The 25,212-nt window shown below is 40.3% G+C and overlaps 2 protein-coding genes across 2 annotated transcripts in view; both read left to right on the forward strand.

Annotated features, from left to right (window-relative positions):
* Positions 1–5,910, forward strand: part of bmper (BMP binding endothelial regulator) — a 44,155-nt gene extending 38,245 nt beyond the window's left edge. Inside the window, exons 12-16 of the mRNA XM_079561895.1 lie at positions 439–593; positions 768–969; positions 1,320–1,662; positions 3,232–3,362; positions 4,876–5,910. Coding sequence (XP_079418021.1) covers positions 439–593; positions 768–969; positions 1,320–1,662; positions 3,232–3,362; positions 4,876–5,057 — 1,013 coding nt within the window. The 3' untranslated portion in view covers positions 5,058–5,910. The remainder of the gene's footprint in view (positions 1–438; positions 594–767; positions 970–1,319; positions 1,663–3,231; positions 3,363–4,875) is intronic.
* Positions 5,911–8,933: 3,023 nt separating this feature from the next.
* Positions 8,934–22,140, forward strand: capn7 (calpain 7). The gene is made up of 21 exons (XM_079561684.1): positions 8,934–9,263; positions 9,431–9,539; positions 10,106–10,263; positions 10,347–10,414; positions 10,771–11,007; positions 13,106–13,192; positions 13,264–13,390; positions 13,539–13,624; positions 13,693–13,786; positions 14,323–14,469; positions 14,611–14,717; positions 15,296–15,416; positions 16,263–16,407; positions 17,042–17,141; positions 17,869–18,004; positions 18,138–18,213; positions 18,291–18,436; positions 19,920–19,982; positions 20,211–20,341; positions 20,879–20,971; positions 21,688–22,140. The coding sequence occupies exons 1-21, from the start codon at positions 9,162–9,164 to the stop codon at positions 21,830–21,832; spliced, it is 2,478 nt and encodes an 825-aa protein (XP_079417810.1). The 5' UTR covers positions 8,934–9,161; the 3' UTR covers positions 21,833–22,140.
* The last annotated feature ends 3,072 nt before the right edge of the window (positions 22,141–25,212 follow it).

Genomic DNA, 25,212 nt, shown 5'->3' on the forward strand with positions numbered 1-25,212 from the left:
GGTCCCCACTGGTAATGACCCAAGATATACTCTATTGAAAGATACTAGTTTGGAAAAGGTAGCAAAAATGTGCCTGAGGAGGGGGTCTGGCTCCCGGTCTATAAAACATCAAAAATAGGGTTCCCTCTGAGGTGGGGACTCTGCTGAAAAAAAGACTCTAAATCACAGTTGGACTTTCCTGGTTAAATAAAGGTCAAAAACAAATGCTATCAATCCTGTTTGTCTCTAAACGTAAAATTTAGTTACAAATGTTACAATGTAAAACCAAGAGCCAATACCTATTCAGATATAATGATGAGTAAATGAGCAGTGACAGCGTAGGCCTTTGTTTATTCTTTGTTGACACACAACAGTATAGAGTAAAAGGAGACTGAAGTGCAGGTAGAGACTTCCAGCATCAGTACAGTAACCTGTTGTTTTTGTGTTTTGTTCCTCCAGAGCCAGGCGTGTGCACAGTGTTTGGAGACCCGCACTACAACACGTTCGATGGGAGAACCTTTAACTTCCAGGGCACGTGTCAGTACGTGCTGACGAGAGACTGCGGGAGTGGAGCGGTCACCAACAGCATCAACAGTCCAGACTCCAGTTTCACGGTAAACACAGAGTCTGGAAAGGGCTGGGAAGGGGGAGAGTTCAGGCTTTTCTTGATAAGTGACCACTAAACTCTTGCTATGGGTGAAAATGGCGTTTGAGCTCCTTTGACTGTGGAGAAAGGACAAAGGAAATCCCCGGCTCTTGTTGTGAACCCCCATGTCCTTGTGCTCCAGGTGTTGGTGAAGAACGATGCCCGGCGGACGCGCTCCTTCTCCTGGACTCAGTCTGTGGAGGTGCGCCTGGGGGGCCTGGTGCTGGGCCTGCACCAGCACCTGACTGTGAGGAGGAACGGCACTCGCATCGCCCTGCCCTACCACGGCCCGGGCGTGCACATCGACCTGGACGGATACCTGCTCAAGCTCACCACCATCGCAGGTCTGCCCTGGATCAAATCTACACATTTCTCTCACTGATCCTCCAGTACATCCCATTGTTCACTTGAGTCAGAGACGTGAGCACTGAGCTACTTTAGCCTCTGACTCTCGGATTTGCGCTGGAGGGAAATCCGCAACTTGTCTGTCTTACTCAATGGGGTCCCAGACAAGAAAAAAAGTTTGGGAACCCCTGCTCTGTAAGACTGTTCATGATCAATATAAACTATTCAAGTTACCGTTGAATAAGCAATAATCTTATAAAGCTGAAATCATGATCAAAAAAGCTCATTCTAACAGCCTCAGAAATCACTTTTGTTTTCAGTAGATAAATGAGATGGTGTTTTTGCCCAGGCCTGGAGATCACGTGGGACGGGGACAGCTTCGTGGAGGTGGTGGCTGCCCCTCACCTGCGCGGCCGCCTGTGTGGCCTGTGCGGGAACTACAACGGGCAGAAGAGGGACGACACCATGGGAGGAGACGGCCAGTTCAAGTTCGACGTGGACGAGTTCGCCGAGTCCTGGAGGGTGGAGGGGAACGAGGTGTGCTCCCAGCAGCACCCGCCCAGAAGACCCACCTCCTTCCTCTGCCCGGGCAGCGTCAAAGTCAAGTTCAGGGCCCACCGCGAGTGCCAGAAGATCAAGTCCTGGGAGTTCCAGAAGTGCCATCGCGTGGTCGACTTTGCGTCTTTCTACAGGTCTGAAGAAGTCACTTTTAGTGTTATATGAAAACCTCACTTATACGTAAACATATTACTAATAACTCCAGCTGAGAGAGAATTCTGGCGGGCCCAGCAGGAACAGTCCATCACAGTTCTCCAAGGACTGTCACTCAAAGCCCAAAACTAAAACTTCACAAGTCCATAGAACAAAAAACAGCGTGGTGGAGCCTCACTGATATATCGGGCTGACATTTTTTGTTGTTGTTGCAATATTGGCCGATATTGTTCGATAAAAAGGGCGATATATCCGGAATCAAAAGTAATAGCGACTTCCTGTTTTTTTTTTGCACTGGAAAGGGCTCAGTCTGGCCTTTTAAATGAGTCCTCCAACTTCCCAGGCCTCAGGGGCCGGAGAAACATGTAAATCGGTCACAAGTTTGTGCACATTACTGTATTTTATATGTTTTTTTGTTGTAGACTTTTGCGCATCATTTTGGAATCATAAGTGACTTGCCGTTTTTGTTTTGGAATCTGCTGATTTTTGACAAGCTCCCTTTAAAGTACCAACAAAACATGAATGTCCTGAATAAATCAGCCCTATGCTCCTCAGACAGCGCCCCCTGCTGTCGCAGTTCAATCCGCAGAAAAAAAAAACATTGCAGTCGATCTCTATCAGATATATTTCTATGTATTTCTATGATTGAAACCTTTACTCTAATAATAAATCAAACTATAAGCTACATATGAGATTAAAACCAAACAAAAAAAACATAAAATTAAATTACTATCGGCCAACTCCCTTCATATCGGTATTGGATCGCAAAACTCCATATCGGTCAGGCCCGATAGACACAACAGGCTTTGAAGTTGTCCCAAAAAAACTACCTTCTGAAGCACTCTGCGAGGGGAAAAAAGTGGAGACTTTTATTTATTATGGTACATGGAACCATTTTTTTGTGAATGGACACCGGGTGCTGAAATACAGGCTGATGAGGTCTCGTTGGCGTTCCATGATATATTAAAGGATTTTTAACTTCACAGAGTGCCTCGGATGTTCGTTTTTTGAGACTGTGTAAATTCCTTCCACGCTTTTACTGTTGTGTGAATTTTCTTAAATTACTCTTAACCTTTTAGAGATTGATGGCATTGAACAGATACAGTTTTCCAGTGCATGGGTCCATCTCTAACCAAAAATATTCAGTTTAACAAGAAGGTTTAAATGAGATGTAACTTAACTGGAGCGTATGCACTTTTGCAGGACTAAATGAAACATAAATACAAATGATTTATTGCCAATAAATATCGTATTTATAACACAACTCATAACTGTGGACACACATCAGAATCACTCCCTGTTTAGGTTGTGAGTAAAGATCCAATGCCAGTACCTGTGGGTGATGCAACTGAATTGTTTTGACCTTTAGTGTTGCTGAAGAAGCTTCTTGGATGAAAGGCGAAATGTCCAGCACTTCTATTGCTAAATGATCAAAGAATAGCATATGTTTGTAATGTGATTTAGTTAGCACTTGTGTAAATGTGTTTCGATTCACCATCTTGTTGACAAAAGGCTTTAAATAATGTGAACCCGTGTTGTTGTGTGTGCAGGTCGTGTGTGACCGACATGTGCGAGTGTCCAGTCCATAAGAACTGTTACTGTGAGTCGTTCATCGCCTACAGCAGAGCCTGTGAGAGGGAGGGCGTCCCTGTGCTGTGGAAGCCTGACGCCGCCTGTGTCGGTAAGGCCCTCATTTACATACAATACAATAAGTAAAGGAACGCAGAGAGAGAGAGGGATTAGTCAAGCTCAGAGGAGGATTGCATTTTGAATATTGAAATTTACTCTCATTCCTGTTTGACTAAATGTTTGCAAATCTTAAGAAATTACGATGCGCTGACGCTTTTGATACTCAACTCAGTTCTGGAAAAAAAAAAAAAAAGTTTTGTTTGTGCGTTTTTGACCTTTCAGTGACTCCGCGACCGCATAGGTGGTTAGGATGGCGCCTTTACTTTGCATCACAGTGGCCTCTATGACGCTCCAGGATTAAGGTTTTCACCGCTGACGGACTCTCTCACCAGAAAACAAACAAAACAACTGATCCTGGAGCGCTGTAGAGGCCACTGTCATTCAATGTAAAGGCACCATGCTAACACACAAAGGCAAAATATGCACAAATATGAAATGTGTTTCATTTTCTTTTTTGGAAAAAAGTTGCATTATGCACCTTTAAAGTTGTTATTGTTAACACCTGTTTTGGTGCTGACTGGTTTAAGGGGAGACACTACAGGCAAAACTCAATTTTTTCAGTTTTCAGGTTTTGGGCCAAATTGGTCTCTGAACATATAAGCTTTCACCCGGAAACAGAAAATATGCCTAATCTTCACAATAACATGTTTAAATATTGCGCTGATTCAATGTTCCCCCATAGACTTATATGGGACAATGCAATTTCAAGGGGGTTTTCTCAAAACACATTTTTCTGTCATTGTGGCGACACTATGTCCACGTCAGTCGGACCTAAAGACTTCAAATTTTCCAGCCTTGGACTGAACAATATTTGGAAGATTTTTTCAGAGGGATTTTTTATTATTTAATCCCTAAGCCCCATTTATTGAGTTTTGAATGTCAAAAAATAAGGCGAAAATTACATTTTTACAACATTTTCCACTATAAACAGCTTGTTTTAAAACTAAAAAAGAAATCAAAAATCCCCTCTGAGAAAGTCTTGGTAACTCATTCATCAATAAAGTGAAACCATAAATTTGAATGTAGCTCTATCCATTATTCAGATTTCGTCGCCGAAAAGATGGGAAATTTGGGGCATTTTTAGGCATAAAACACCTTGTTCTTATATGAAAAGATAAAATGACAGAAAACTTGCAATGTATTTTTTTCTCACAATTATGCCAGTGATCGACAGCAAAAGTTTCAAATTGATATCTGTAAATATACATTTTTTCTAAAGAGCCATTTAAAATGCCTCTTCCATTTGCACTTTATAAAAGGTTTTGCTCAATGTCTGACTGATTTATATTTCATTTGCTTTAGAAACTCAGCGTGTGCTTTCTTATTCAGCTCATTCAGTGTAAAGTATTGCAGTCCGTTATAATGACAAATGATAATACTTAGTGCGTCAAAATATATTGTATCACTATATACATTATATTGTGATAATTGTTGACTCTTTTCAAAGAAAACCTCAACAATAATACGAATTGACCTTTTTTATTTCTTTTATTTGTCTCTTTCAGCCACGCAGTGTAAACACGGGGCGGTGTACGACACGTGTGGCCCAGGCTGCACTAAAACCTGCGACAACTGGAACGAGATCGGCCCGTGTCACAAACCGTGCGTCGCCGGCTGCCACTGTCCCGCCAACCTGGTGCTGTTCCAGGGCCGCTGCATCCGCCCCACCTCCTGCCCCGGCCGGTGACCCCTGTGAGCCGGGGGGGGGGGGGGAGAGGGTCGGGTTATAGACTCAGGATCGGACAGAGTGAACTGGAAGAGGGAGGACGCCGCGATGCCTCCCTTGTAGAAACAATACGTGATCTTCAGACCTCTGTAGGGCAGAGGTCGCACTCACGGAGGCCTGACTCGCCGCCTATAGTGCCACCTCAGGGGCCAATCGTGGAGAACTGCCTCCTCTCCACGCTCATTGGACCTCAGGAAAAAGAGAGAGGGCTCTTCTCGGACTCTGCTTTGAGCCAAGATGGCGCCTCTCTGTGACTTTGAAGAAACTCGTCTGAACCATATCACGCCCCACCATTTCAAACTGTAAGCTAGTCAGATTTATATGAAAGACAGACCTTATTGTGCTAATTATTATTATTATTATTAATATTATTTTTGTTGTTGATATTGTTAATTTATGTATCGAACGGATGACACGTCGTAGCAAGAGCCAGAATTCTCGAAATAATGACATGACTTAAAGGGAAAAAAAGCTATTTATGTCCATGTGTTGTGTCTGTGTTTGTGTTTGAAGAGAATTTCCCAAATGTGACTTGGCTGTTGCACCATGGCAGGGATATCGTACTGTATTGTGTTGTGTTCAGGCTGTTCTGCTCACTCTGAAGGTGTTGTTCCAATGAAAAGAAGCGTTTGTTTCACTTGACTCCAATTCATTAAGGCCAGCAATATAATCTTTTTTTAATTTATCACACTGTGTGCTTGTCGTGTGTTGCTGTGGAAATAAGAGATCATCATGCAAACAGTCATAAAACATGAGTAAGAGCTCACTGAGGCCTGCTGCTCAGACGATCACATTATCAAGGAAACACCGCCATCTAGAGGTCAGTGCCGGTACATCGCATCAGCAGCTGCTATGACTTTATTTGAAGTAGGATATTGTATTTGCTCAAATTATTTTGTGAACAGTTAACCACTGAAAAGACAAGAGGAAGACAAATAAAAACATGTACAATATTTAGACACTTCATGTTGTAAAAACACATCCCGACCATCAGCAGCGAAGATGAAACTCAACACCCCAGTGAGTTCATCTGTTCAAGTGGAGTTTTCTCTCAAGGATCTGGAGCTGACAAGACCATTTCAACACAGTCATAAAACATGACCCGCTGATGAAACCCTCTGTAGTTTATGGCAGATATTAAACCACGAGCCTCAAAGGGAAGAGTGTGACGTTAATCTAGAAATATTCCACAAACAGGAAGTTTCATGGTGCATCACTGTTCAAATGGATTATTCATTACCAGGACAGATGAATGGTTAAGAATCATTTCCTCTTTATCAGTCATTCAAAACTATTTACAAAAAAACAACAATTATATATTTTTATGACAAAGTCAGAAGTATACATGCACTGAGATTACTATAAAGCTCAGATGACATTGCCATGTCCTTGGAAGCACAAGTCTGGTTCATTCTTGGGTGCAACTGGGTGCCTGAAGGTGCCATGTTCATTGGTTTAAACAATTATACGCAGGTGTAAAAACAACAGACATGTCCAGTCATCATATACATATCAGAAAGAAGGCGGGTTCTGTGTCCCGGAGATAAACATGCAGTGTCTGAAATGTGAATATCAACCCAAGAACAAAAGCAAAAGACCTGGAGAAGATGCTGAAGCTGGTAAGAGTTTGTCATTATCCAGAGTGAAACAAGTGCTGTTCTCTATAGTGAGAAGCTTGTGGAAGAAAATCCAAAACGTTTGACCCAAAATATACAGTTTAAAGGCAATGGTGCCAAATATTAATGAAATGAGTGTAAACTTTTGGCTTTGTAAAAAGTAATATAAACCCACATAGAAAAATCCCTCATTCTTCTGGCATTTAGCAAATATTAATTATTTTGAAAATTCTAGTTGACCTAAAAAAGTAAAAGTTAATCCTGGTTTCATGTCAGTGAGAAAAAAATGCACATGTATCTTTTTTATATAGCATATATCCCACTGTATATACTGTGTTAATAATATATAAGCTATAGTTTCAGCTCTATCTGTTTCTCAGCTCTCTTGCATTATGTTTGGGGCCTGTAAGGCATAAACATAAGGAGTACATATGGCTTATTATTATGCAGTTAAAGTGTGTACTTACGAGAGCGCCCTCGTTACCTCTGTGGGAGTGGATTCTGCCTGAGTTTCTGACTCCTCTGTAAAAGCTAAACCACTGCAAACAAAACATGGAACTGCTCTGAATCTGCAGCAGCTCCAGCCAGCAGGTTCACTGTGGCGTCGCTGTAAACTGTAAATAATGTTTATTTAATGTTTGCACAAAAAAATGAAAATAAGAAACAAAAAAAAGAGTTTTTTCACAACAATAATGCCAATGACAGCCCAAAAAGTTTTTAAATAAAGCCACGATTATTATTGATAAACTTCCTTCAGTGCTGACTGTGGATCTGCCATCACAGATTTCATCCACTCTGTACCATTCTCACTCCAGGACAGTTCCCAGCTCCCACAAATGCACACTGTCATTGTGTCCTTGGGCAAGACACTTCACCCGACTGCCTCCAGTGTCGTTGGTGTATGAATGAGAGAGTGAATGGGTGACAAGTTCCTTACTGTAAAGCACTTTGGGTCTGCTGAAGGTAGAAAAGCACCAGAAGGCACTCTTAACTGTTATGAAATGCTGCATGTTGGCGAATCTCTTCTTGAACATGAAGCTATTTTATTTCACAGAAGCAGCACAGCACCCTGATTTATGAGCTACTTTGGCGGTGATCCTCGTTTCCAACTGCGTGTACGGGGACCAAAACTGCCAATGAATAAATAATGTAATAAATAAATATGTTGCCGAATAATTGTTAAAACATCAATGCAAACACTTACATTAAACATTAAGACATTAAGTCCTATAATTATGTTTCTGCTGCCTAAATGCTGAAGGTAAGATATATCGTTCGCCACATGGCATAATTACCTAACTCATTTTTGTTTTGATTTTGGAAAACATGTAAAAAGTTGTTTTATAGGAAACACATTGTTTTTCTCTTATTGCCTTTTTAACAATACAAAATTACTTAGGCAGTTATGCTTTGTGGCTAACGATATATAGAATAGTTGTTAAACGCGTCTTTTTTTGTTAAAATAAAATGAATGTATGTAATAATAATACATAATGTAAGGACACATAATGCATTTATTCTTTCATTTATTTTTGCATTTATGTATTAATGTGTTTATATGTTTCCACTTTTGTTCTTAGTCGACACTATATTTTTTACACCCTGCATTATTCTTTTCTTGCTTTCTCTCGCCAGCAAAAAAAAGAGACGTTTAAGAACTATTATATTTATATTTACTTCAGCATTTAGGCAGTAAAAACATAGTTTGTGAATGTTAACCCCTTAACCCCCGCCTTCACAAGCAACGTTTCTCCAGTTATTATCCAGGTATGCAGACATTACTCAAATCTTAAAGCTTCCTGAAAAAAAGCACCAAAATAGCGACGAAAACGAAATGTAAATAAGGACGAAAACGTGACAAAAAAGTGTCAAAATAACAAAGTAACAAAAACACAACACAAAGGTGACAACAACGCAGCGACACAATTCATTTTTGTTTTGATTTTGGAAAACATGTAAAAAGACGTTTTATAGGAAACACATTGTTTTTCTCTTATTGCCATTTTAACAATACAAAATGACTTTGGCAATTATGCTATTTGGCTAACGATATTTATTTATGAATTTACTGATTTATTTGACAGTTTTGGTCCTCCATACGGCGTGCGTCTGGCTCATCATGACATGCTTATTGTGTAGTAACCCCTTTTCACCAGTGAGAGGCAGCAATGCGTTGTATGCGGTGACGTCTGCCGGACACGCAGAAGAAGAAGACGTTCCCGGAAGTGCCATAGTTGTTTTCATGATGTGTTTTTGTCAAATCGGAAAACTCACGCTTTGGCTCCTGTAGAGATGGGACTCTGTCAAGAATAAATCCAACATCGTCATTATGTCGTTTTGTATTTTACGTTTTACGCAGTGACAGTCATCAGAAAGCGACGTTTTGTTCAGTTAAGGACAGCTTTACCGCGGTTTAGCCCCTGAAGCTGTCACAGAGTTTGTCTCCAGGATGGACTGCACTGCGCTGGAACACGACGCCGTCAATTTTGCCAAAAGAGCCGTAAATTATGACCAGAATGGGAAATATAACGAGGCTGTGTTTTATTACAAGGTAATGTCAGCTGGTTTTGTGCCAAGCAAAGCAACGTTAACTAAAGTGAACCTATTTTCTCTTTCTCTTTCTCTGCTGTCACTGTTGTTGTTTTTTTACCTGTCTGTTTTACTTTCGTTCCTTGTCACGCGCACACTTATTGAATACTTCACAATGTTGTGGTGTAGGAGGCAGCCCAGGCCCTTCTGTATGCTGCGATGGCTGGATCCAAACTGGAGGGAATCCAGGGGAAAGTGAATGAATACTTGGACCGAGTACAGGCACTGCATGGGGCAGGTGAGCTTCACTTTGAAACATTGTTTTATAAACAACACTGCATCTGATCATTTGTACAAGACTCTTCCTTTGAGCATAAGGGGAAAGTTCTCTGCACTGTGAGCACTTGTTTCCATGACTAGGCAGTGGGCAGTGACTGGGTGTGGGTGCTGTGTACAGAAGACCGCAGCCAGTGTGGGAGTGGAGCGGCTGTGATTAGCTCTAGAAGGAGTTTAAAGGTCTAATGTAGCACACAATGCTGTTGTAAATGCACAAACAATCACAAAGATCATAGAGTGGTCTCTTTAAGTAAAGAAGCACTTGTCACTACTTTGTAAAGGTCCTATGTCATGCAAGATTGATTGTTTTTTTTTACATTATAAAGTTATACACTCATCAAAAACCTACCTGTGGTGTTTTGTTTCATTCGTGCATGCCTTAATCTTGTATTAAACTATATATTGTTTATGTTACTTAGTCTAGTTTAGTTTCTTATTTGGTGTCTTGAACAATAGGCAGACATCCGACCTGCGTGTGTTCTGTAAGTGTAAGGTTTGTTTCTTCACGGTCGGCTGATGTGTTTCCAGTCCAGGCCCAGACGAGTGACCCGCTGAAGAGCCGCGAGCAGGTGGATCTGGAGAGGGCACACTTCCTGGTCACTCAGGCCTTTGAGGAGGACGAGAAGGGGAACGCGGATGAGGCCATAGAGCTGTACACGCAGGCGGTGGAGCTGTGCATTCAAACTGTATGCTCTGTTTACTAGAAGTTTGTCAGTGGATGTACGGTTCAAAGCCATTGATGGAATCTTCTGTTTCACTGCCCCAACAGTCGAACGGGACACAAGACCAGGTGCTGCAGAACAGGCTGAAGCAGTTGGCGCGACAGGCTTTAGACAGGTAGCTGTTTCAAGAATAATGTACAAAGCATGCACTCTTGGTTTATTATACTCATTATAACTACTCTGCATGGTTGCCGCTGCATGATAGTGAACATATGTACAAGTTTGTGGAGACACCACTTCTCATGCTCAATGTTTGGTAATGTTTATGAAATGATGATCAACAATTATACAACTAGTCAACCTTTTATGGAGATGTAGTACAGAGCTGCCAATAAACGTTTCTGCTGTTTAGGTATTACTTTCTTTTAAACAAAAAGAGCCGTATTAAAAACAACATGAACATATGTCTGTATTATATTCTGTAGTTTTCACGTTAGTATTCACTCCTGTGTTTTTGGTCTGTTTTTTCAGGGCAGAGGGTTTGAAAGAGTCCATGTCTAAGTCGGCTCCAGCACAGCCTCCGGACAGAGCGGGAGGCTCAGGTGCTCGGCCCGTCTCCGGAGGCCCGGCTGGGGGTCCTGTAAGGCAGTTCTTCCCTTTAGGCTCTGACTTCTCCCTGCATGACAGACCTCAGCCAGTCAGACCCGTGCACTCCTCTGAGCCACAACATGGACAGAAGTACACGGCCGACGAAATAGAAGTACTCAGGTCAGTCTCCTGCTGATGTACTTACAAGATATCCGCAAGGTCTTAAAAAGTCTAAAATAAAAAAAAATGTTATTTAAGGCCTTTAAGGCTTATTTGGTCTTAAATCCATGGTTAACTGATCTTAAAAATTAACCTCTGTTACGTCTGGCGCTGATACGTCCAATATGAAACAACGTGGAGATAATCCTTTGCTGTAAAGTCAAGGTAATGAACTGCATAATTCCCTATATAGTTTGTCCAAATATTCAGGAACACCTGCCACAACTGGCTCAGGATGCAAACAGGAAGCTAACGTGCTCCACTCTGCTCAGCATGACAGAAGGGAAAGTGAAAGCGCAAACATGAGTCTCCTTAACTTTAGAAACACGTTTCCTCAGTCTGATCATCAAAACATCTGACAAAGAATTAAGCCGGGCAGCATAAGTTTAGATAACATAAAACCTAGCCCTCGACTGCATGACTTTTTATTTTAGGGGAAAACATTTTTCCAATCCACTTTTTGGGTTGAGAAATGCAAAACAAAAAAGATGACTTTTTTGGTGAAATTTTTCCATTGTAGCTCATCCCTATCGCCAACATTAGTTGTGTTTTTGATTTCCAACAAAAGTGCCACAACTGCTCAAGGTTGCCTTGAGGCAAAAAACGTTTGTTTTTCGGAAATAAATACAAGCAAAAAACATATGTAAACAATCTAATATGCTTCTTGACATATTCATGCACATGCGCATATTCATGTTATCAGATTATTCCAATTCAAACCTGTAGTAAAGTGATAATTATGTTACAGTTGTCTGGCACCTGTGTGTGTCAGCTGGGAATTTTCTTCCTCAAATGACGGTCAGCTGCTTGGGCATTTGTTTTGGTTGTTATGCAACAAATATGCGCACTTCTGTTAGCAAATTATGTTTCTCTATCATTAACATATTATTAGATGATGTAACCAATAAGCAGAAACTGAATCTGATTTAACATTTGGATCAGAGGCCACTTACATGCTAATTGTTATCATTAATTATTTCATGAATGATTTCAAGTTTCTAACTAGGTTTTCGACATGACCTAAATGAGGTCGATGGGTTAACAACGGCTGAAAACATCTGGATCGTTCATAATTTAGGATGTTTGATGGCTAAATGCTATAGGACAAAAACATTAATCAGACGTCAGAATTCTACCGAGTTCTCTGGAGTGCCCGGCTTGCTAGCTCTGTCCTGAGGATGTGCGCCATTTCTACTTTTAATTGTATAATACGTTCAATGTAAAAACTACCAATCCTCAGACTAGCCTCAGATTATGGAGTGTTCATGAATTGCACTAAATGCAGATAAGATGGCGATGTCTAGTCAGGTAGTTCATGACAGTTCTCTGTCTAACTCCATTTTAAATCATCTTTTACTTTGACTCAACTGAGTTTTCATGTTGTTCCCTCTGGAAAAATTGACTGTCATTTGTCTCATTCACGCACATTTAATAACCTATTTGCGAGAGTGTTTCAATAAGTGCCCACTTCCATCCTTTGTCCTGAGGGCAAAAAGAACAATTCAAGAGTTTTGTAATTTGTTTAAAGCAGTACTAAGTGACTTGTTTACCTTAATGTATCATTTCTGTAGTCCCTCTGGGGTTAATACAAGTGTATTAACCTGGAGTCTCTGGAGTCTCTGGCCAGAAAACCACAATTGCAACTTCACTGCGCTGATCCGAAGGCTCCAATACACACTAATGGAATTACGAAGAAAGCGCTAACAGGCTAACGGGCAAAGCTAACTGCGGGCTAGCGCCACTTAAACAGTATTTACAGCCAAGTTTGAGTGACAAAAGTGATCTCCATTGTGCAATTGGATGTGTAATATCCCTCTCTCCCTTTGTCTTTTCTGTCAGTGTAGTATTTACTCTCACAGACACTTAATGAGTAAAAAAAACACAATGGCATGAGTTACTTAGTACTGCTTTAAATGGTTGTCATGGTGTTAAATTCTTTATAAAAAGACAATTGTTTCAGACACAACAGAAATAAAAGAATAAAAATCCAATGACATGTAGAGGTGGCTGTCCTGTAAGTCCTCTGAGCTCCTAAAATCACACCTCTCTTGTATTTCAGGACAACCTCTACAATCAATGGCATCGCCTACGTGCCGTTTATGAGCGTGGATCTAAAGGAGCGCTTTGCCTTTCCCGTCCCTTTCTCGTAAGTATTCGCCCCAAGCTTCTGAATTCAGGTGTAAACGTCGTGACTTGACCGGTTTCCCTTTTCCACAGAGACAAAGCGGGTAACCTGGCCCTGTCGCCCAAACAGAAAGCCATCTTCTCACGCTGGGTTCGGCCGGACGAAATCAGCAACAACCCCACCATGATCATGTCTGTGTCCAGCTTCAGCATCAAGCAGGTATGATGCTGTTGCACCTTAACTCTGTAGTAACGGTCAGAATAACCTGTCTGTGACCAGTGATAAAAGAACAGTGAAAAGTATTGATGAATAAAATGAACCCTGGTTTAAAGACTGATGGATGTGTTTGTTTGGGAATCTGTTTCAGACTGTGGTTTCTGACTGTTCATTTGTGGCATCACTTGCTATAAGTGCAGCCTACGAGAGGCGCTACAATAAGAAACTCATCACCAGGTATTTTCAATAACTGATCATTATTGATAACCAATGCACATCCAAACTGTATTCATGTGTTGTTCCAGCATCATCTACCCTCAGAACAGAAAAGGAGAGCCAGAGTATAATCCCTGTGGGAAGTACATGGTCAAACTGCACATCAATGGAGTTTCCAGGAAGGTAATGAGTCCATGTGGGTGTAGAGTAGTGGATCCTTTCTGCCACATTTGGGTCAGTCTGGTTATTCTATCGCTTGGACGTGTTTCCCAAAGACGCCAGCTTGAGTACAGACTTAGTTTTGTTTCCAAACATGTATTTTTTTCATGTTCGATTTATCTTCACTACATTGAGTTTGTCCAAAATATTTATAGACTTTTAAATGAGAATGTGAGCGCTTTCAGTAAACCATCACCGCCTCTCTAGCTTCTCTGATAAAAGCCCGTCTCCAAATCCACCATCAATGCGATTTGATGATTCACAATTTGTTCTGATGTGTAAAGAAACAGCATATTTTTATCCTTTTGAATCCTTTTAAAAAAGTCACAATTGGGAACAGAGAGTTGATTGAACCTCCAGAATCTCCTTAAATCATTACCAAAAAACACTCCCTTTTATTATTTGATGTTATTTTATCATCTTTTCAACCCAACCCTCCTGGCGAATCGACCCGAAATGTAATGTAAATGTAATTGTAGCGCCTGCTCTTTTTTCCGTAGGTGATCATTGATGACAACTTCCCTGTGGACAGAAATGGAGAGCTGCTCTGCTCGTACTCCAGTAACAGGAACGAGCTGTGGGTGTCGCTCATAGAGAAGGCCTACATGAAGGTGATGGGAGGCTATGACTTCCCCGGCTCCAACTCGGTCAGTCAAAGCTTAAGCAGCACATTTACAAAAAGATTAGGGGGTAATGTGTGCATGTTGTTTTCAGTTTAGTTTTATTTATTTTCACCATATGTGATGCAGTCCTTAGATTATGGTAACAACATCTTCTTGTTGTTTCAGAACATAGACCTCCATGCGCTCACAGGCTGGATCCCTGAACGCATCGCCATGCACTCAGATAATCAGTCGTTCATCAAAGACGGCACCTTCCGCATGCTGTACCAGAGGTCAGACTCCACAAGACTTTAGATGGAACTTCATGGACAGAGTAGAAATTCACTTATAGCAGCTCTTAGTACACAGTTTATTTGTGGCGCCAAACTCCGCGAGCTCCTGACTGCGATCTCTGGAATGCTCCACTGAGAGACTGAAGAGCTCTTTCTTGTCATCAGACTCTCTAATACAACCATCTCAGGTTGGAGCTGGAAATGTCTCAGCATTACTGTAGAGCCTTAATGCTTTAACGCCGTAGCACTTTGACTTTAGTATTGCATTTATTTATTGCTACTTTAATGTATGTTTCATCTTGATTCTAAACTGCCTTCTTACTGTGTAAGAAGGCAATTTCCTTGGCATCAATAAAGTGTTGTCTATTCAGCTTAAATTTAATAATGCTCTTTACTAAATTTAATCAGAATTTGGGAATTTTGTGACCGTGCGATCCACGACACCTTTGGGCTTCAGTGTGTCCCCACCTGATGGGACTAAGACATGGGGCGTCTAAGTGAAGAAATATCCTCTTGTATTGATTAAGTGGACTCTGAATGTTTGTGCTGGATGATTGAGATTGATCTTTATCCTTCAGATTCCACAGAGGAGATGTCCTCGTCACCACGGCGACCGGAGTGATGACGGAGGAGGAAGGGGAAAGATGGGGACTGGTGCCAACACACGCCTATGCTGTACTGGACATAAGGGAACACAAGGTAAAAGCTACAGGCTCCTTTTCTTTAGATGACCAGTAATGTTAAACATTTAACATTAACCAATCCTAACACAAAACAATACAAAACAAATCAACAACGACAAGCCTGTAAGCCTGACAGAGCAGTTCAGGAGAGCAGAGGGTGAAGAGCAGGTGCGTGTTTACATGCATGAGTCCCATGTACTGTCTTTACCAAAGAAACAAATACATTAATGAACAGTGGCCCGTGAAGACACTTTCAGGGCTTTCCTAAACTAACTGTTGATGTGCGGTTAGATAGTTTGAGGTTACATATACTAAAACAGAGATATCTGCAATTGTTTAGCATTGACATTATTATATTTATTGGGGATGCATCGTGATACATTGATAGTGGGTCCCAGCTGCATGAGGTGCACATCTGTGCCCTAAAGAAGGTTCTGTAGGGCACAGATGTGCGCTAATGGAGAAACTTGAATGTCTCTGTGTACCACACTATACCAGTTTGCCACAAAGAGGTCGTCTCTGTATCCACTGTAACACTACACATCGCTGAGTCAGGGGCAAATGTTTATGTAGCAATGTAATCTGGTGCTGACCAGGACAAAGACAAACAAAACAGTCTCATTATGAGTTGCTCAACATAAAGTGGAGCAGAGCTCTGTGGCAACATCCTGACCATCATGGGACATGCCCGATGCAATGATAATATGGACCCACATTTGTTTAACAAAAGAATTGTATTGACGTTAAAAGTGATGTATAAACTGCTGAATGTGTCTTTTCTCATTTTGGCAGAACATGTATAATTCATTATTTGTTTTACATGTAGCTGAGGTTCTATTGTTTGTCCGCTGTGCTTTTTTAGGGAATGCGTTTTCTCCAGCTTAAAAATCCTTGGAGCCATCTCAGGTGGAAAGGACGTTACAGCGAGAGGGACGAGAAAAACTGGACTCCAGAGCTGCTCAAATATCTCAACTTTGACCCCAAGACGGCGCAGAAGTTTGACAATGGTAACATGATATTAACATGACTTAAATATAATCATAATAAAGTTCAGTTTCTTTGACTTTATAGGTGTATTATGTTCAACTATTGGGTAATTTAATTTTCTTACTGTTTTACATTTGTGCTGTTCTGTTCTAAAACCGCTTTTGTTTAATAAAAAGAATTAGGAAGCTGTTACTTCAAATAGTTTCAGCAGTAGATATAAAGTTTACTGAAACATGTGTGGATGTTTTTGGAAAATGATATAAAGCCTTGAATCAGAGGTCCTCAATTAACAGACCTCGGCCTGGATCACGACCCAAGGGCAGGGAACCAGCAGACTGAACCTGGACTAAACCTGGACCAGGGCTCAGTCTGTATTCTGTAATTAATTAATTACAGATTAATTCTATTTAATCCACAGAAGATTTTATAAAGCCAAATAAAGTGTATGCAAATCAGTGTAAATTAACCACGTACGTATGTATTTCCATATCTCTGCTTGACAGTTTTTGTTAATACCTCACACAGCTTGATATAACATACCACAAAGTCTTTAATATTGATCAAATATCACTCTTTTTCTATGTTATACTTACAGGCTGCAGTCGAACAATACAACAATGGTTTCTTTGCTAATGCCTGTATCTCCTGCTGTAGGTGTGTTCTGGATCGCGTGGGAGGACCTGTGCCAGTACTATGACGTCATCTACCTGAGCTGGAACCCCGCACTCTTTAAGGAGTCTTTCTGCATTCACAGGTACCACACGTGATGGCATTTTGATCACAACAATATAACGAAGATGATGCAATACTCGGTAACTGTGTTAAATATTGCAATAATGATATAATTGCAATATTTTGCTGAACCTTATAAACACAATATGTTCTATCATGTTTACACTATTAAGTGCATGGAGTTAAATCTATTAAGTTTAAGAGATTAAATTATCGTCTAAGTTTGAAAAGTGAGTAGAGCAGGAACAGAAGTTTGCAAAGTAAACGATCAGGCTCCTCCCCCTGCCTCCTGATTGGACCTGACAGGCTGGTTGACAGGAAAAGCTCGTCTCATTGGTTTACACGGGAGGATACTAGACTGGTTAGTTGCTGAGATCTGGGAAGGAGGGACTTTACAAAATATAATATATACATTATTACTTCCTTTACATCAAAATGCAAGACCAGGTGGTCGATTTTGCACATTTTTTAAAAGTTGTAAAACATTTAGACTTCCAGACTATCACTTTAAATCTGTTGTTCATGGATTTGCCGTCAGATTTTTGAAACACAATTTTTATAATCATGGCCACCAGTGATCCTTTATCTTGATGCCACATGAGGAAAAAGGAAAAGATAATTATATAAAACGTGTAAATCTCAGTCAAAGGAAGATATTTTGAGATTTTTGGGAGTCACCTGATATGGTGGTAACGATATTTTGGCTGTACAGTAATGATTTCTAAAGATGAGATGTTTTATTACTGCAGTAAATGGGATGGAAAGCAAGGGCCTGTCAAAGACGTGTACAGTCTGGCCAACAACCCTCAGTACAGACTGGAGGTGCAGTGTCCAGCAGGGGGAGCCGCAGTGTGGGTGCTGCTCACCCGGCACATCACAGATAAGGTAAGCTCTTTGACAGGCACAGAAATATATTCAGCAAATCTGGAAGTGGATAAAATCATCCACAAATTTAAAGTGAAGCGCAGCAAGAACACCAAATCTATTTCGATAATCGTGTGTGAAATGTTTGTTGCAGGATGACTTTGCACAAAACCGAGAATTCATCACTCTTGTTGTTTACAAAAATGACGGAAAGAAGGTGTACTACCCAGGTACGCTCTTGATTCTTCCCTACAGTCTTTATGTGCGTGTATTGTAGTATCTTTATGTTGTTTTTGTTTTTTTCCAGCCGACCCCCCTCCCTACATTGATGGCATTCGAATAAACAGCCCTCACTATCTGACCAAGATCAAGCTGACAAACTCTGGCTCTCACACGTTCACTCTGGTGGTGTCTCAGTACGAGAAGCAGAACACCATCAACTACACTCTACGGGTACAGACCAATTCATCACATTCATGTTGAAGGAGATGCGATTGAGTGGATAAACCCTGGAGATTAGACTGCCTCTGTGGGGGAGGTACTGCATTACGTGGCTGTGTTTTGCTTAACCAAAAATTTGAACCATGACATAATTGTTCTTCCACTGCGGCCCAACATGACAAAGCTGGATTAGAGGGTTAGTGAGGTATCTTCAGGGTTTACCCCCGGTTTAGAGGTACAACGCTGTAGCTCTCTGTGGTCACATGTCCTGAGCACGTAACCTGCTCCGGACCATGGTGAGATCCTGTGTCAGACGGCTCTTTGACCAATCAGATGAGAGAATCCAGACTCACTGTGCTGTCTCTGTGGAAGGGAGCAAAGAGCAGGGAGGAAAAAGGCAGAAGTTTAAAACAAAATGAAGTTTATGAAGTTTTGATTTATTGCAGGATAACTATGGACGGCTTGTTGCACAATGTGGCTACGCTAGTTCCTCTGAGCTGAAGCTGTGGGCGCTAGTACTTCCTGTTCGTATTCATTTCCATTAAGATTAGCTTAGACCAGTGAGTTCCTGGTAGAAATATTTCCATAGAGGAGATGTTTATGTTTGTAAGGATCAGTGAGTTTGTCTTGAAGCTAAAGGCTAATTTAACCTCTTAACTCCCGCCTGAACCGAGAGGATCTTTTTTCCTCACGTCATTTTTGTCACTTTTTTGTCATTTTTTGGTCACTTTTTTTTTTTTTTTTTGTCTTGTCAATTTTTTATCACATTTTTGCCACATTTCCATCATTGTTTTCGTCGAGAAAATGTGCTCGGTTCAGGTGGGAGTTAAGGGGTTAATGCATTACACAACTTGAAATAGTGCCTTTATATATATATTTTTTATAGCATGTTAGCCTTTAGCTTCAAGACAAACTATCAATCCTTTATGATCACAGGTGTCTCCGAAATGAACTCGTTACATCATGATTTGAACACACAATAAATGATCATCTACCGGGAACTCACCGCCCACAACATAATCTTTAGAAAATAGGATTTTTATTCCAGGAAAAGAAAACAGACAAGAAGTCCAGGCGCTCACACCTTCAGGTCAGAGGAACTAGCATAGCCGCACCGTGCAACAAGCCAAAATTGCTTTCACAACAAAACATGTCACAAATGAAATGATAATTGAAGACATACATGTGTAAAAGCTGCTGTAGTGTGCGCAGGTTTCTCAGAATAGACGGGAGATGTTGGACTCTGCAGATAAATTGATTTCACTGAGGACAAATCAAAGAACTGACTTCTAACACGTTCATGGCTCATTGTAGTAGAGCGACTGAAGCTGGGACTGTGAAAAACTGTTATGGTGCTGACGTTCTTTGGAAACATGTGCTTCGTGCCTCTTACGCAGGAGTGGAAAGCATCAGTTGATGTTCGACCTTCAATGGTCAAATTACAGCAAAGCACAGTATGTTGTTGATGTGTCCTCATGTGTTTGATGTCCATCAGGTCTACTCTGTCTGCAAATTCAACTTCTCAAAGATACCAAATCCATTCACAAGTGTCAAAAGGGTAAGTTTCTATGTTTTTTTCCCCACGTACACATAAAAGCAATGTTAAAATGAAATTATATTGACAATCCAAAGTTCTTCACAGCTTCACTAATAAAATGAATCAATAAAGTCTAAACCTTCTCAGTGAAAATCATAAAAAGCAAGAGAGCAGATAAAATACTTTCCCCTAGCAGCACAGCCGGATGTGTCAGTCTCATTGCCTCTGGTGTTGGCTGTGTTTGAACAGATAAACGGCCAGTGGAAAGGTGCGAGCGCAGGAGGCTGTGGAAACTATAAGGACTCGTACAAAAACAACCCCATCTATCAGATGAACCTGGAGCGCTCTGGACCTCTGCTGATCGAGCTCCGAGGGTCTAGGTTCGTATCACGGACCAGGGCTCAGCTTGTAAATGTGTACTGTGTTTTTTCTATGGCGATGAGAACATCAAAGTGGACCGTTTTTATAAGATACATACATTTTTTTCAATATTTGGTAACTGCAAAGGTAGAGACACTAGATTAATTATGTTTTACACCTACAGTGGTCAGAGTTGGGAAGTAACAAAGTACTCCTGTTATTGGGTAGATAACATTTTTCAGGTATCTCTACTTTACTTGAGGATTTTTTTTTCTGGTGACTTTTTACTTTTTACTGATTTCTACTCCAGCCATTTTCAAAACATGCTTGTTACGAATCATGCACATAAGAACCTATAATTTATCAAATAAAAGTCAGATTAATTTAGACTGATTTCATGCAAAGGCCATATTTAATCGGATAATGTTTTTATTCAATAAAGGTCCACCGCCATTTTTCAGGCCCGTTTTCCAACTTCTTCGGTTTGAGCTTCAACATGATGGTGTAAAACTTCCTGAAGCCACTGTGATGTCGGCTGTTGTTTGTGTTTTGTGCAGACAGTACAGCGTCGGCTTTGAGATGGTCACCGTGTCCACAGAGACTGACCCGGGAGCAGCAGGGTTCAGCAAGAAGAACAGCGGAGACTACAGGTACAAACGGGACGAGCGGGGAAAGTTTTATCACACAGTTACACAGTTACAGTAGAAGCATGAGCACAGTTATACAGACTTTTACAGACCGCATTGTAGGGCTGTGCAATTAATCGAAATTCGATTACGATTTTGATTACAACAGTAAACGATTACAAAATTAGCATAATTGCAAAAAATCGATTATAATTTTTATTTATTTTTTTCTTCCAATTTTTTTTTTTTTTCAATTTTTTTTCTCCACATTTTTATTTCTAATTTTTGGATTTTTGTCTTTTTTTGATGGATTTTTGTCACTTTTTTGCTGGATTTTTGTCTTTTTCTGATGGATTTTTGTCTTTTTCTGCTGGATTTTTGTCATTTTTTTAATGGATTTTTGTCATTTTTTTTAATGGATTTTTGTCATTTTTTTAATGGATTTTTGTCATTTTTTTAATGGTTTTTTGTCATTTTTTTAATGGATTTTTGTCATTTTTTTAATGGATTTTTGTCACTTTTTTGCTGGATTTTTGTCATTTTTTGCTGGATTTTTGTCTTTTTTTTTTCTGGATTTTTGTCACTTTTTTGATGTATTTTTTTAAAGGCAACAAATAATCGTTTGAATAATCGTGATTTCAATTATGACAAAAATAATCGTGATTATTATTTTTTCAATAATCGAGCAGCCCTACCGCATTGATTTGAGTCGCCTTAATCTCCGGCCTGTTCTGTTGCAGATGCGGCTTCTGTTACATGGAGCTGGACCACGTCCCCGCCGGAATCTACAACGTCATCCCCACCACCTTCCTCCCCAAACAAGAAGGACCCTTTTTCCTGGACTTTAGCACCACTTCACCTGTTAAAGTGTCACAGCTTCAATGAGGGATTTCAGAGCAACGTTTTAGGCAATAAAAAACGTCTTTTGCTTTGAGTGACTATGGGACTTGGCAGGTGTTGAGTACGCGACAGTTTGTTTTGCCAAGATAATATTGCAACACAAGGACTATTTATAATTTTTTTTTCCTCTTAATCCTCAAATATCGGTAAAATGCAGTTAAAATCAGTTGAAATGCATCGCCAAACGGTTCATGTGAGTATTATATGAGTCACTCGACTGATCAAGCAAAGAAAAACTGGAGAGCGACTTGGAACGAGATGGAGAGAAGCGTGCACTTAAACCTGGACAAAAAGCAGTACTTTACCAGTGTGATACCGGGCACACTTCTTCATTTTATTACCTTCCTTCTGCTTTAAGTGCCACACTACAAAAACTAAATATCAAGCATTGGCTTAAATGACTCGAATTGAGGAAATGTATCTTGTTTTGAGTGGTTTTCACTCATTTAGACACTTTTCCTGATCGGACCAAGTTTGCTTTGCTTGTTTGAGGACATTTCAGACCAGTTCTAAGGTAAATCTCGCTTGAAATAAGAAAGTAAAATTGCCAATGAGATAAGACCAATTTTCTTTCCCCATTGGCAAAGAAAATGACCTGAAATAAGGACGAAATGTATCGAAACGAGTCAGAAACATCCCAGAACAAGTGAAATAATCGAGGACAAATGCCCAAGAACTTAACTAGTCAAAACAACAAAAATGTGGATTATTCTGCTCAAATTGAGATGTTTATACTGATCTAGTTAAATACTTTTTGCAGTGCACTGTTTTGGTTTAGGCTGAAAACGGCCCCGAATTAGAAGATTATGGTTTTGTAGATGCACTTTTTCCGTGACAAAAACATACTCACAGTGGCCAAATCTTTAGGAAAACTTACTGTAACCGCAGATGAAAATAAATGTAGTCCATTTTTGAATGACGCATGTGGGATTTCGGTTTCAGAAATGTTTGTTGGGCTGGATCGGTACTTGCAGTATGTAGAGTAATTCAAACTGCAAATGATTTTAAATAACATGTTAAATTATTTATTATTTGTTCATCTTTCATTTCCCCAAGAAATGGAAAGGAGAATGTGCTGTGCTTGTGGTCAGGAGGCTCTGTGAAGGAAATCTAGCTTCACTTGTTGCCAAAGGTATTTTGCCAATGTTTATTGTTTGTTTTCTTGAAGCATTTCGAATGTTGTATCTCATGAATGATGGTCAAGACACGGTGACTCTGCAGGATTTGCACTGTGCTCTGTTTAAAGCCACGACATTTTAATACACAAGGAAATGTTTGGTGTTTTGTCTCGACCACCTTGAACCAGAGATGTCAGATCAGAGGCGCTGATCCCATGGGTGCTGCGGGGTTCACTTCCACTCAAAGACAATCCGTCAGAGCCAGAAAACTCATATCGGCTTAGACCTTATGTAGGAGCACATTGTTATTAAGATTACTAATATTTACAGCCTTTGTTAAAACCTTTTACCAGTGGTTTCTGCTCTGCTTTTATGTTGTTTCTCATGTTTGCTCAGTTACATTTGTGCAAGAGATCACACAAAAAACACAGAAAAAGATCCATCTCTTTTACAAAATGAGAACCGGTTTCCCCCTATAGCTTCTGGAATAGGTTTGAGTGCTGAGGAGCCTTACAACAGGGAACTCCCAGCTAGGGCTGAAACAACTAATCGATTAATCGACGACTAATCGATTATTGAAATAGTCGACAACTATTATAGTAATCAATTAATCGTTTTCTGGTTCACACAGACTCAAATAGAGCAAAAATTACATGAAAATGTAGTATTTTTGATGAAAACCTACTTTGTAGCAAGTGTATGTAGTACACTTTGTACATTGTAAATTTCATGAATATCTGTTTGTGTCTCGTCCAATCAGAAGCAGAATTAGCACCAAGAACCTCCAACAAACATTTACTTTACGTTTACTCCATCAACACGTCCTCAAGCGGATCCACTTTAGAATATGTGATAAAAAAAAATGGAAAAAATAAAATTTTCTTACACCATTCACAGCCAAGCGACTAATCGATTGATCGTAAAAATAGTCGATAGATTAATCGATTACAGAATAATCGTTAGTTGCAGCCCTACTCTCAACTAGTAGCTCTCACTTATTTAAAAGTAGGTCCCCAAAGGGTTTCTGAATTTTCGAGGTATTTTCATTGATTGACTGGAGAATCCGTCCGCACTTGGTTTTGGTGTTCTTTATTGTTATTATTATAGCACACAACGCGTTTCACTGATTTTACAAGTTATTACAATGGGAATTCTGAGATTTACTTTTTTTTTTTACATAATGAGGCTTCTGTTAATTCATGTTTTTCAGCATTTTTTTTTTTTTTTTTTGCCATTTCAGCAATTGACAGATTCCGTAGTTCTTCAGTCCGTCATATCTAGCTTGTGTTGCTTGAGGAGTCTCCAAGAGGCGCAGTGACATGAGATGTGGGCTGTGGTGCATTAGGTTCTGACTTCAAATCCCAGCTGGGGCATATTGTGAGATTTCAAACGCAGTCTGAGATTTATGGACTTTTCCCAATCGCCCAAATCCCATTGAATCCCATTGCAGAAAAAAGCTGATGTAGCAGCTGTATGAGTGGACAGCATTGCTCCTTCACTTTCCATCACAGTGGTCTCTACAACGCTCCAGGATCAATTGTTCTGTAGGTTTTCCAGTGAGAGGCTCCGTCAACAGTTAAAATCTTCCAAACAATTGATCCTGGAGTGTCCTACAGACCACGGTGACGGAAAGCAAAGTTACCATGCTGACCACTGATACAGCCCCTGGGTCACTACAAGGTCATATAAACACACACATATAAAAAAAATCCACATAAAGAGTTGCATAGTGCAGCTTTAAAATGCCATTTCTGCAAATTAAATTTTCCACAGTTTTCCCCAGTTTCAGCAATTTACTGATTCCTCAGTTCTTCATATCTAACTTGTGTTCAAGTCTCCAGAGTTCAAATCCCGGCATGGACACATTCTGACATATCAGTTCATGGTTTTCAGCAATTTAAGCAACATTTCAACGATTTAAACAGTTTCAGCAATTTCCGCATTTGCAGATGTAAATTCCACAGTCAAAGTGTATTTCTTTTAATTGTGTTGATGCATCATGAGCTGAAAATCCCACATTTACTACCACTGACACTGAAGCGTGTCACACAGATGCAGATGAAAAGGGCACAATCGTTTCTTTATGGTGTCTGTATACGAGTCATGTGTTCCATCGCTCACTGCGGAACAAACACAACAAAGTACAATTTGCTGTTTGTGCCGTTTAATGACCTTTTCTTGCTGTTTGAAGAAGTATCGCAGAAGTAGCTGTAGCGGTTAATACAAGGGGTAGAAAAATCTTTGTGT

The sequence above is a fragment of the Gobius niger genome (genome assembly GCF_951799975.1).
Source record: "Gobius niger genome assembly, chromosome: 8".
In the NCBI taxonomy this organism is placed as follows: domain Eukaryota; kingdom Metazoa; phylum Chordata; class Actinopteri; order Gobiiformes; family Gobiidae; genus Gobius; species Gobius niger.

What these genes read in the sequence shown, in the direction of transcription:
- capn7 (XM_079561684.1), top strand. Translation starts at nt 9,162, where the DNA reads ATGGACTGCACTGCGCTGGAACACGACGCCGTCAATTTTGCCAAAAGA. An exon ending in CCAGCTTCAGCATCAAGCAG is followed by an intron (nt 13,391 to 13,538) that starts GTATGATGCTGT and finishes AATCTGTTTCAG; the next exon opens with ACTGTGGTTTCTGACTGTTC. An exon ending in ATCGAGCTCCGAGGGTCTAG is followed by an intron (nt 20,342 to 20,878) that starts GTTCGTATCACG and finishes TGTTTTGTGCAG; the next exon opens with ACAGTACAGCGTCGGCTTTG.